This window comes from Neolamprologus multifasciatus, chromosome 12 (genome assembly GCF_963576455.1).
Source record: "Neolamprologus multifasciatus chromosome 12, fNeoMul1.2, whole genome shotgun sequence".
NCBI classification, from domain to species: Eukaryota; Metazoa; Chordata; class Actinopteri; order Cichliformes; family Cichlidae; genus Neolamprologus; species Neolamprologus multifasciatus.
In genome coordinates this window covers 4,671,932-4,685,385 of record NC_140450.1, presented here as the reverse complement: position 1 = coordinate 4,685,385, position 13,454 = coordinate 4,671,932, and the positions used below count along the sequence as shown (strand labels likewise).

The window sequence follows — 13,454 nt, the reverse complement described above, 5'->3', positions numbered from 1 at the left end:
CAGTCTGAAGCCTAAACCTTGGGCATGTTTTATATGACCTTTCATCATTTTAACAGGTTTAGCATGACAGAAAAATAAGGAAAAGCACAATATGTCTGAGAGGAAGAGAATGATATGTAATACAAAGAGCAAATATGTAAATGATCAGTATATTATACTTGGTGCAAGGTGTACTTTACTGTTTATCTTGAGTTTTAGGGAGATATTTGGAAGGATTTGAATTTGATGAGCAGATTTTCTTTGGATTCTGAATCAATAAAATGGTTTTACACCCCCGCAGCTGTTTTCCAGGTGCAGTGAAGTTTAAGTCAGAAGAGATTTGAGTTGAATCCACGGACAGATTTCTCTTCATCATAACCATCCACGAATGTTAAAGCCAAACGGCTCCTGAACTCGGTGGCATCTGTCAAACTGTCAGACTGAAGGATAAATCCCACTGAAGTAATGTCTAAAACAAATGAGATTAAGAAAAGTATGAAAGATCAGATAATGTGTTCTTGAAACTGGACTCCGATCTTTTAGATCTCGGCCCAACTTTCCTAAATCTCAGCCAGATGTTTTGCTTGGAGCCAGAAATTCCCAGAGTTAATTTTCTTTGTATGGGAAAACTAGCCGACTGCGTTTAGGATTTTAGGTTTGAATTAAACTAAAAAAAAGAAACCTGTTTTCGTTTCAGACTTGGAAGGCTGAGTTTGTTAACCTTTTCCATGCAAAGAAAACGTGCAGATCCTCAACCACAAGCCGTAAATATATAGACGGTTAGATTTCTGCTGTGAAAGTGAAAAGACTGCACTATGTCTGCTCTTTACAGACATTTTTACCAATTATTATCACGTATGAGGTGGTAACAGTGGTGCTTTTTTCTTCTTTGTGTACCTGCAGGACTGCTGGAGGAATCAGAGGTGAATCAGTCGGTTCCTGCAGAAGCTTTCCAGTCTGGTCACTCTCGTAACTCGAGCTACGCCAGCCAGCACAGCAAAATCTCAGGTACACAATCTCAGCTCTCACACGGATGTTTCATCCAGCTCTTCTTATGTTTTTTAATTAATTTTATAGGATGTTGAGACCTCTTGCTTTAATTAGTGTTGTTGAGTTTGTAAACAATTTGATTTCTTTCAGTTTTGATCAGGAAACTGTGGGAGCCATGAAGTACCACATGACTGTAAATGTAATACACCTGTGATAGTCATTGCTTTAATTTATGAGAAGAGTTTATAATCTGGTATTTAGCATAACGATGACGGGGTGAGCGTGATTTTAACACCGCTGCTGTTTAACATCTGACACTGATGTCCTCACGGCCTTCTGCAGGATACAGCACGGAGCACTCCTGTTCCTCCAGCCTGTCGGACCTCACGCATCGCAGGAATACCTCGACAGGAAGCAGCACCTCCGGGGGCTTGTGCTTCACGGTTGACACCCCCCCAGATGGGGACAAGGACGCTGGACGTCCGGAGAGACCCCCTCGACCCCCACGACCAGTTTTACCCCCAAATAGGCCTCCGAGGTACACAGAGGACGCTTGGTCGTGTGGTTGGGAGCCTAGTTCTGTTCAAACTACATAATCTTCATTCTCCACTGTGTTTCAGGAGGAAGCAGGACTCGGTGGAGAGTCACCCCTCCTGGGTGAACGACACTCGCATGGATGCCGACGACATCGTGGAGAAAATCGTCCAAAGCCAGAACTTTGCAGACATCAGCAACACTGAAGGTACATAAAGATTTTTTATTATACAATCTCACTTGAAGCAGCGAAACTGGCAACAAAATAAAAGGGAAGTGTCAAAAAAATTAAGAAAAGATCAAAAACATGCTGCTTGGTACAATAATTTTTCAGAGAATATACAGTTTACTTATTTCTGGAGTGTTTTCAAAAAGTTTACTGGGTGCTGAACGCAGATTCACGCTTTACCGGCAATTTGTAGTCTGTGTAAAGCTGATGTGAATTTGTGGGAAATGATGTCATCACCAGCCGTAGCTGCAGACTAACTCTTCAGTAAGGCCTCGTTTGTTTACAGTGAATCTCTTCATATGAAGGTCTCACAGTTAGTTTGACAGCAGCTTATTGATGCCTAAAAGCAGAAAAAGGCAGCTGCTGCACCATCTTTGGACCGAGCGCTGCTTCAGTTTTCCGACTCTGTGCTCCGTCACCTTCTCTTCACTGCCTTCTGGTTTCCGTCAGCTGGCCTTAACTCCGTTTCTGTTTCTGGACTTTCAGACAGCAACCTGCGCCTGTTCGTCAGCAGAGACGGAACCACGGCGCTCAGCGGCATCAGGCTTGGAAATGGGTGAGGAGCTCTGCTGTCTTTGTTTTTGGTTTATTTCTCACTTCCCAGAACTTGAGTTTCAGTATTGGAGTGCAGGAGCTGCAGGAAGTCTAAACAGTTTCCAAAAATACTGGAAAATCTCAGCAATGTAATGATTTACATACCGTAAATCTCCCTCTGAGGACCCAACTTTGAAATATGAATTTAAAGCCCTGTCCTCCTCTTCCCCTTGTTTCACCATCTCTATGTCACTCTCCCTCTTATGAGAAGCTCAAATAGGCTCCTATGATTTGGTGGCTTCTTCCTTTTTCTAAGAGTTATGGCTGTAATTCATGGAGCACTCCGTCATGACACTAGAACTCATTCAGGTGATAACTTCCAGTTATAGTACACTGTGCTGTTCTGAGCTCAGGTCCCACTAGAGGATGCTCGACTCCTCAGGAAGTCTGATTATGACAGTCTGCTTAGAAACATGCACGAGTCACTCACTGCAGGTCCTTCTGTAGGGCTCTGGTTCCCCCAGCTCCTCGTTGCACAAAGGAGCAGATAGCAGTTCTACTACTGGGTCGATGGCGTTGCCAGCTCTTCTTGTGTAACAGCCCCTCTCCTAGTATCGCCTTAATACTTTTGAAACCGTGCTTTGATGGAGCAAACCTTCTCTGCAGGTCCTGTCTCAAGCTGTGATGAGGTGATAAGCACACTAACAAAAAGCAAAACTATAGAACAATCAGTGAGGAGGGATAAGGGGAGAGAAATGGATTCACTGTGGTTTATGCTTCCTGACTATGTAGATTGACTTCCCTGCAGTAGTTTTACTGTGATGATCCAGTGTTCCCTCAATTATTTTTAAGATAAAGGTTTTTAATAACTCACAAGAACAGAATCAGCATTATGGTTGGACCAGAGAGAGAGGAGGTCAAACATGGATCATAGAAACATGAAATCATAAAGTGCAAGTATAAGGCTACGTCCACACGTACCTGGGTATTTTTGAAAACGCAGATTTTTCTATGCGTTTGCACCTTTCGTCCACACGTGAACGGCGTTTTTGGTCACTGAAAACGGAGATTTTTAAAAACTCCGGCCAGGGTGGATATTTTTGAAAACTCAGTTTTTAAAACGAAAACGGGAAATCTCCGTTTTCAAAAATACCCGTGTACGTGTGGACGTAGCCTAAGACAAGAGCTAAATTACTGCTAGTGTGAACCAGCACATCCGTTCTCCATTTAGAAGCATATATCATGCATCTGAATGTGAACATGCACAGTTCAGTCCTATCGTCCACTCTAATGTGGAGAAACGTTAAATTGAATTCTGCTTGCTATTGCTAACTCTGATTCTCTGTGTTTGGATCCCTGCAGGGTGCCTGCTGGTGGCTACGAGCCCGTGGTGATCGAGAGCCATTAAACCGAGCAGCAGGAGAGGCGACACGTGGACCAGCACGTGCATCAGCTCAACTTTTTTTTTTTTCTTTTCCTGGAGCTTCAGCTGGTCTGAGGAAAACCTCATCAGTGTGCACTTTACGTGAAGTTTGTGGCAGCACTCATGCTGCTCCGTTAAGCTGTTTCTGTGACGTTTAAAGGGCGACAAAAATGCACAAAAACGTTTCTCCTGAGCTGCTGCTGTGACACAGTAACAGCAGGTTTTATAGATTAAAAAATTATTTCAAGCATTGAGCTGATTATTAAGCTTTGTAATAAATATACACTAATCCAACGTGTTTTTAGCTTCAGAGCTGCCAAAATTCCTTTAAAATGCACGTTTAAGACAGCAGTAATCGATTGAACACTAACTGGATGCAGTACGTACTGAAACCTTCATGTACTACATGCATGAAAATACATACTGCTGCCTTTAAATACCTCTCAGATTGCAGTAAGAAGGGCAGGGAAGGGCGCCCGTTAAAAAAGATTATGGAAAGGTTTCCATCTCCAGAAGTCCTCATCTGAGGCTCAGCAGCCAAGCAGGATAACTGTGCATAAATGATTAAAAAGTGCCTAATTCTGAAGCATCTGATCTCCCATTGAAGGCACCAAATCAACACTGAATGTGATCCAGATGTTAAAACAAAACAAAACACTGAGCAGAAACTTTTTGTTTTAGTTTGAAGTCGTCTCCTGTTGATCAGGGAAATCACTACAACCACTCTGTGCCTGTAAAGTTTCTCTTAAATGACCCTAAAGCACGATGAAAACTGTTAAGTCAGAGTGCTGGTGAAGAGAGAACTGTTTGTTTGTTTGTTTGTTTGTTTGTTTGTGGGGTTACTCACTTCAGCATGCTTAAGTTTCGAGCTGCACTTTTGCTCACTCACATGGACGATCAGTTAGTTAATTCTCTCCTCAGAAAAACACTAGCTCCATGCAGTAAACTGGCGATGGGCTTTTTCTGCGAAAGCCTCTGTCGCCCCCTGGTGGAGGGACAGGGTTTTGCAGGCTGCTTTGTTTAACAGCAGATCAGCAGAGTTTCTGTGTTGCCAACCAGCGGGCTGGTTTAAGCTTCTTTTAAAGAAAGGTTTCAGCTGCTCTACAAAGTTTTCCACCTCAGGATGGAAAATAGATTTTTATCCTAAAGAAAGAGTCTTAAAATCTTATTTTTCTTTTTGTAAAACAATCAAAAAAAGCTGATAATGCTGTGAATTGCATAAAAGTTGTGCCTTGTATGTTTACTAAACTCATGGCTGAGTTAAAACAGGTCATTTTGCTGAAGAATAAAATATATTTTGCTTTATTAAATGTGTAAAAATATAATGGTAATGCATAGATTTCTCATAGATAACCAGCCTGGAGAAACTCAGAGTGATGAAGGATCTTATCTTTTCAGTATTGTGCTCTTTTATATAAATTTTAACCAGTTTTCTTTAAGAGAGCTTTCAGTTACTCAAAAGTAAAATAGATTTTTGTTTATCTGATTAACAGGAATGTGAAAAAAGATTTTTTTGTTTGAAGAAGAGCAGGACAGTTAAACCTGCCCTTTTTTTGTCTTTAAATAATTTGTTCGCCCCTTATTGTATTTTAAAGATTAGAGACTCAACAGTTTTAGATTCAATTATTGATAAGAAATTTTTAGTGTTTAGGTTTGGAGTTTGTAAAGGCGTCCTGATGGGCTCTGAGAAGCTGTTTAGAGACGCCGTAGCTGCAGAGGTTTAAGAATTTATAGTAAAATGAAATCGAGAAAAACAACAAATTGCTTTCCATGTTTACTATTTTAAAAGGTAAGATTTTAAGACTCTTTATCAGTGAACTTGTTATCTTTTTTCCTGTTCTGCTTCACATTATGCTCATTATAGATTTTATTATAGTTTATTAATCACACAATTAGTTATTCTCACATTTGGGGATGAACCACTTTAGTCAGAGTTTAGGGTCACCAGAGCCTTTTGACTTAGTTTAAAGCCTTTATTTATATGGTTTTGGTTCTGTTTGGAGGTTTGTCATAAGCTATGCACACAACTCGCCTCCCTGTGCTTTTGTTTTTTCTTTTAGCAAATTCTTCTATTATAACGAAACTAGTTTAACCTAAATTTATAGAGATTGAGTTGGAAATGTTATTCCAAACACACAATAGTTACAATGATTCTTTATTTTTTTGTATATTTCTTTTAAAAGATGACTTCTAAACAATAAAAAGCTAACCCGAGTTTGTCGTTGTGTTTTTCATTATCTTAATATCAAATAATATGATATATATAATATAATAAAACAGAGGATGCTTAACAGAAAGATCCGTCCATTTTCTGTTATTAGTATTTTTCACCGAATCTTAGACATTTGTTAAGGTCTACCTCACCGAAACTACATGAACCACAGCTGTAAAGTTACAGCAGTTCATAGCATCGTTACTAGAATGGTTTAAATGTTTTTATACTGACTCTATAATCTGCTGCAAAGTCTCTTCTGTATTGAAAATGCAGCTACTCGAACACCTGCTCATGCAAAGTCATAAGAGAAATACTGGCAGTCACTTTTTAGCAAAACACGAGCAACACCTCTGGTCCCATCCGTGGTCTCCTCAAAGCTCAACAGATCACACCATTTGATGTTTTTCTGGTCCAACATTTTCAGAACTTCAGAGCTTTCATTGGTTGATTTGCTTGAAAAAGTAGACAATAAATTAGATGTAATATCAATTACAGCATGTGGATACATTTCCAGGATCATCCCACTATATATAATCCAAATTATGGACTGAAAATACTCCTCCTTCAATATTGGGCCAAATTATTTAAGTGTAATCCTCCAACTCCACCAGCAGAGAGCGCTCTACACAACCGTATCAGCTCAGCTGGTAAATAACCGGAGGGAAATAATCGCCGCTTGCTTCTGCATTAGACTTCAAATGCATTTGCCAGAGTTATCATATTTTAAAGATCTGAATGTATTATCATCCTCTCTACTTTTAAGATCAGGCTTCAGTCGTTTCTTTTTAATAAGCGTAAAGTAAAAGTTTGAATTCAATCCCTAAATTTGACCCTTACATGCTCTTTTGGTCAAATTTGACAGCAGCAAAAATAATTTAAATATCATTTTTTCAGCCCGAAATTTAATTAATTTTTATAAAGTGGCCGAAAATGCACAATTAACAAAAACAAAGTTTAATACTGTTATATAGCTGGCACAATTTTCTGTAAATTGGTGGTTTTAGAGAATTTTTGGGAATGATGACACGTAGACACGAGCACATAAGGAACAGAACATACAGGGGTCAAAGGGCACCTTGAGAGATGGTTGCTGAGTTAGACAGAAATAGGGCAGCCGGGTGCTACAGTGGTTCATACGATCAGCTCAAGGATTCTGGTTCCAATCCTGGCAGCAGAGTTTCTGTGTGGATGTTTGAACCACTGCAGAGTACCTGAAGTGGGTTTCCTCCAGTTTCCTCCCACAACCCAGAAACAAGCATGTTAAGTTAACAGGTGACTCGGAACTGGGAGGGAGTCTAAGTGGGCAGTGAAACTAGGAAAGTGCAATATAAAAGCAAATACATTACATCTACAACTGCAAGCTTAAGTCCCCATAATAAAAAAATTGAACCTTTGACAAATTAAAATCACTTTAATCTGAGTTAATAGATAACAAAAGGGAGCTGGGGGAAGTCATAAGATCATAAATGTGCTTGATCTGCCATTTCAGTGAGAGTGGGAACCCACACATAAACCCACATAAAGTTTCCTGCCACAGACAATAAGCATGTTTTGTGCTCTAAGTGTGAATTAATATTCATATTTATGATGACAAACAGGACATGCTCTCACGTGATAGTAGATGCTTTCCTCCTGCAAAACCTAAAACATGAACTATTCCTTTGCTCTGAAACATTAATCAGGATCAATTGTTCATTTATTAATTTCAGGCTGTGTATACACTATAAATGATTCTCTAGACACGTGCAGTCTAGAAAGTTGACCCAAACCATAAACTTTGAGCAGTATGTAAGCGTTATTTTACCCTAATTCTTTGGGTTATTCTTCAGTTTTGTTTCTGTTAGTTTTCACGGGGGGGTTTGCTCATTTTGGGAAAGTTTTTTTTTAAATTGTTGTTCAGTTTCAGTTTAGCTGATTAGTTTCAGCACTAGTTTAGTCTTCAACTCAGGGGCGGTGTGTCCGTGTGAGATTTATAGTTGTTAGATTTGGTATTACTACACAAACACAACAGTTCGTGACACGTAGACATCGCGGTCTTATTAAACACGTGCCTCTTGATACATGTAAGGTCAACAAATTCCCCAATCATCCCACGGTGGTGGGGATATGGAAAATATTATTATGTGGAAGGGGAGTTACTTCATAATATCTCCCCAGCATCACAGAGCGCTCGTGTATGCAGCAGAGGAAGGGCTCAACTGATTGGTGTGTTTCTGTTTTTAATCTCATGATGTCTTTACACAATAAATCACCATTAATGAAGACCAACAAATAGAGTCGTGGTAAAAAGAGAGTACAGCCTCTTTACATTCTAAGGTTTTGTGCATCAGAAGCAGTCGTGTGAAATACTGATTATCATTAATGTTTCTGGAGGAATCAACAAGATAAGAATCAGCCTGGTGCTACTAATCAAATGAACTTGATTAATTGATCATAAACATGTGTGAACGCCTCTGTAGAAGCTGATGTTTTTGTGGTTTGCATGTTTGGAGCACTCACATGTGTGTTAACACAATGCTGAGGAGCAGCAGCTGTTTCCGTCTGGGAAGGTTACTGAAGTCCTTTCCCAAACCATTTGAAGTCCATCGTTCTACAGTGAGGAAAATTATTCACAAGTGGAAAAATATTCAAGACAGCTGCTAGAGCCTGAACTGTGCTCAGATGCAGCTTTGCAAACCTGAGCCGCACTGTTATGTTTGGCTCTTCTAAACAAGCTTTCTTCTAATCCAGGGGTGTGAAAATCCAGGCCTCAAAGGACGGTGTCCTGCAGGTTTTAGATGTTTTCTTGATCCAACACAGCTGATTTAAATGGCTAAATGACCTCCTCGACATGTCTTGAAGTTCTCCAGAGGCCTGGTAATGAACTAATCATTTGATTCAGGTGTGTTGACCCAGGGTGAGCTCTAAAACCTGCAGCACACCGGCTCTTGAGGCCTGGAGTGCACGTTAGCATATGCTACTTCCGGTGCGGAAACTCCTGTGGGGAGTTTTGTTTCCGGTGTCCTATTCACGCCCTGTTTACGGTCAGAAACAAGTTAAGCAAATAAATGAATCAAGCGGCGATTTACATTTCTATAGATGTCTCGGGCATTTACCCAATATATCTGTAAATGATGTTCATGACTTGTCGATATTTTTCCCCGTGCCTCAGAGCAAAAGAGAAAATGGATTCAAATGTTATATTTCTCAGCTGTCCCTCGTTTATGTTCTAAAAATAACCAGCGATAGTCAGTGTTGGAAAGGTTACTTTTAAAATGTATTCCATTACAGAATACAGAATACATGCCCTAAAATGTATTCTGTAACGTATTCCGTTACGTTACTCAATGAGAGTAACGTATTCTGAATACTTTGGATTACTTAACATATTATCATGCATTTTACAACTACGTGAATGTACTATTGCTGTGATTTATTACTATTACTGAATTTCCGCGGCTCCGAACCTCTGACTAATATGGTTCCTTGTCGGGCTCCTAGCCGAAAAATAGCTTTACTTTTTTGTTCTGGGTCAACTCTGCTTGCGAGAGACAGAGAGAACGGAACTTATTGTTTCGGAGGAAAACACGAACAAAGCGTACAGTCGAGTTTTAATAGCTTACTTACAACTGGGCTCATCAGGCACTCTTCTTGGCTGCAGTGGTTATTATTATATTTACATGCTTCCAGCTCCTGTTTTTGCTCCATAACAACTCGTACTTTTCGACTCTCCTTTTTCTCCCACCTTGCGCTCACAGACACATAACGAGTATGGCAGTCCATTCTCCCTGCAGCACGGACTACACTGCCAAGGAAGCTACATTCTGCATTCTGTCTATTAGCTTAGCACAACAACAACAACAAAAAGCGCTCTCTCACCCAGGAAACACGCAGAGCGAGAGCGTCACCCTGTAACCATGGCAACCGCAACGCTGCCGCCTGGAACAACAGAACTTGGCTGTCAAACAAAACCCAAACAGGCCTGACCCGCGACAATATGAAACAGGAAAGTACCGCTGTGTAATCCATTTATTTCAACAAAGTAACTGTATTCTAAATACCACCTTTTTAAACGGTAACTGTAACGGAACACAGTTACTCATATTTTGTATTTTAAATACGTAACAGCGGTACATGTATTCCGTTACTCCCCAACACTGGCGATAGGTGAAATCAAGTAGCCAATTTTATTTTTTTTGTGGACATCGTGGACATACAGCACTGCACTTCAGAGTCACACTGCTAGCGATCGATGCAGCGATTCTGCACAGTACAGGAGAGACGTCACGGAGGAGATCGTCTGCAGCGACCAGGACGCAGGACACAATGTGACATAAAAAATAAGCCTGCAAACTTGCACTAAAAAAATCTGCGAAACAGCGAGGTGAAAGGTGAACCGCGTTATAGCGAGGGACCGCTGTAATTTTTAAGGTAAGTCGCAACATACTAATGTATAGAAACCGTTACCAGCAATCGTTTTTTGTGTGGCTTTTTTCACGGTTTGTTAACATGCTGTGTAGGTGTGTACTTGACTAGCTGATATCGACATAACGGGAAACATCTGGTTTGACTATTGTTCACCTGTAGTTTGAATGCTGAACATTTGCCTGTTTAAATCATGAGACCAGTCACTATACAGAGATGTGCTTCTGCATGTGGACGATGTGTCTTCTGCTGCAGTCATGCAGTTCTGCTTGTGTTGAGTGATGTAAACAACTGATCAATCGAAACTCTTTAAACATCAAAATTGATCATTAGATTTTTTATGACACAGCAGTGGTGATGGTTCCCACCTTCTGCTCTTTGTAACTTAACGCGATCTTTCCGTTTTCGAGTTTTGGACATGATTTTGGAGTATATCTTCGCAGTAGCGATTGACCGCAAAGTAAAGCTACCGGAAATGTACAACCCCACATCCGGTCTCAAACCAGGAAGTTAGCATTTTCTCGTGCACAGGGTCAATTGGACGGTCATGAACGTTAACATTCAGCATGCTCACTGAGGCCTGTAGAGTTTGGGTTTGTTTGTTGCAGTTTCTCTGAACATTGCAGAGTCTGACTTTGCAGCGAATTTGCTGGGACGTCCACTGTTGTGTTAAGAAAGACAGTTTTTCACATGACTTGCACCTTAGCACCCTCATATCTAAATAAGATCACTTTAGATTGCAAAAATCCAACATTACAGCATCCAAATGTTAATGCTGTAAATTCAGAGTTGAGCGACAAGCTGGTGACATCACAGCGGCTACATCTTAGGTGGGATTCCCTCATCGCCTTCTGTTTGGCAACTTTTGCAAAATATCGAGTCTCGTCCTCGTTTCTTACTACGATGCACAGTCAGCACTTTTGCCAGCTTTCCTTCATAGCTTTGCAAAAACTTTATTTACAGAGGGCTTTTCCAGTCTCACCCCAGTGCATAAACATGCAGCACCTTTTGATTCTGTAATCTTGAATTGCAGCACACACATCAAATATAACAGTCAGCAAAACGAGTGCCCGCACTTTATTCTTTTCAGTTCTGCTCAGAAACAGTGTTTTTTCTTTCATTTACTGATGCAGACAAGATGTGTGGTTAACACCTCGAAGCGTCGTAGGCATTAGCTACAGTTTATGAGCTCAAACCTCACAGTTCTGGTCTAAATGGCATTAACAGATAGAGAGTTTCCTGTATCTGGGGAATCAAGAATCCCACGTGTTAACTGCACTATAGAGATGGCAGTAAGTGACAGTTACTGTGAAATAGGATGTGGGACCTTTTATGGTTGCATGTCTACCCAGATGAATAGCAAAGCCGAAGAGCTTAGTTTGTTTCCAAGTGGAAAGTGAAAAGGCGTAAGGTCTGAGACTTTAAGGTGGAACTTTTTTTCATGTCAACATAAACAAACAGAACATAGTCAGAAACGTGTACATATGTTCAAACCAGCAATGAAAAGAGCAGGAAGTGGAATAACCATGGAAGTGTGGGCAGGCTGCAGGAGGGGGGGTCTGAAGTTTCCATTATCGTCTCAGAATGATAAAAATGAGTCACGGTGACCATCACCCCCTTCAAACTTCAAATGTGAATCTTTGAAGGTTGAGTCTGCACACACGAGTAAATCCGAGGTCGGCCCGATGGTGGGTTATTTGTGGGTTTTGTGGTATTCAGGAATTTGGATTCTTAGTTCGAGTTTGCTGTTATTGTGGTGTTTAAATTTGGCTCTTGTGTTCACACCTTCATTATACCCTCCTAAAAAGCACTCGATCATCACAGTATACGCAAAGTCAGCCGTTCTTCAGGGATATTAGTCTGTCCAATAAAGAAGCAAAAACCACTGAATCCATTTCAGTTGCTTTTCAAATCGAACAGACAGCAGGTGCACTGGAGAGACGACAGCAAGACAACCATCCACAGAGGGGATGTTTTGCAGGCCGCAGACCTTATTCCTTTTTTTGCTTTTTGCTTGTGTTATTGTTTCTGCCTCTAGCCTGAGATGCTAATCCACTCTTCAGGTTGCACAGATAGTCCAACTCCTCTTCAGGATACACGCCGTCATGTATCCGAACCAACCCTTCCTGTGACATGCTGTCAAGGAAGGGTTGCTGTGTCTTCCGGCCAGTGTTGGTCAAGTTACTTGAAAAAAGTAATCAGTAACTAATTACTGATTACTTCCCCAAAAAAGTAATCCCGTTACTTTACTGATTACTTATTTTCAAAAGTAATTAATTACTTAGTTACTTAGTTACTTTTTAAAAACACGATTTACAACCTGAATAGGTGATAAAGTGATAGATCTTTCAGCCCAGTTCTACTTTTTCTGCATAATCCATCATACAAAATGTAATCAAATGGAAAAGTCTCTTTTTTTAACTTGTTTTATTAGTTTTAATCTTTTAACTTTATGCATCAAGCAAAAATAAAATTATATGTACCATTCTCTGACTGGAAGAAATTAGTTTAATATTTAAACCTATTTTCTGCACATTCCAGCACATAAAATAAAATATTTTTGTGTGTTTACACTCAGTCTTTCAAATAGATGCAAGTAAAACACAGCACAAAATTAATAAAGTCAAAGACTAGTGGTCCCTTTGCTCTATTTTCACCTGTAAAGCAGGAGTGGGCTAGGCGGAGGTTTACACTGGTGCAGGTGTGCCACGGTCAGTTGAAGAATCCGCGAGCTTCTCTGTGAATTTCCCATTACGTCGTTGCGCACTCGGTGCTTGTTTAGGTTTTTTTTTTCGCTGTAAAAGGAAGTTTTCTTCCCACGCACAACGGACACTAATGTTTTTGTCACTTTTTATGGAATCAAACTCAAAGTAAGGTCAGTACTTCCACGCTTTAAACGCTGCACGCTCATACTCTCTCCCGCACTCGATATATGATCCATTGTTGATCTGCACACAGCTGTTGTCATGAACGTCGCACTCGCTTACGTCACTGTCATGAGACATTCTCGCTAAAAATCAAGGTTTTAGTAACGCAGTAACGCAGCGTTCCTACGGGAAAGTAACGTAATCTAATTACCGTTTTTGCAATAGTAATCCCTTACTTTACTTGTTACTTTAAAAAAGTAATCAGATTACAGTAACGCG

General features: G+C 40.3%; 1 protein-coding gene across 1 annotated transcript in view; it reads left to right on the top strand.

Annotated features, from left to right (window-relative positions):
- The window catches only part of eeig1a (estrogen-induced osteoclastogenesis regulator 1a), a 34,882-nt gene extending 28,979 nt beyond the window's left edge, over positions 1 to 5,903 (top strand). The window contains exons 7-11 of the mRNA XM_085179848.1: positions 883 to 987; positions 1,312 to 1,507; positions 1,590 to 1,711; positions 2,219 to 2,288; positions 3,629 to 5,903. Of these exons, the coding sequence (XP_085035974.1) occupies positions 883 to 987; positions 1,312 to 1,507; positions 1,590 to 1,711; positions 2,219 to 2,288; positions 3,629 to 3,674 (539 nt within the window). The 3' untranslated portion in view covers positions 3,675 to 5,903. The remainder of the gene's footprint in view (positions 1 to 882; positions 988 to 1,311; positions 1,508 to 1,589; positions 1,712 to 2,218; positions 2,289 to 3,628) is intronic.
- Positions 5,904 to 13,454: the final 7,551 nt, after the last annotated feature.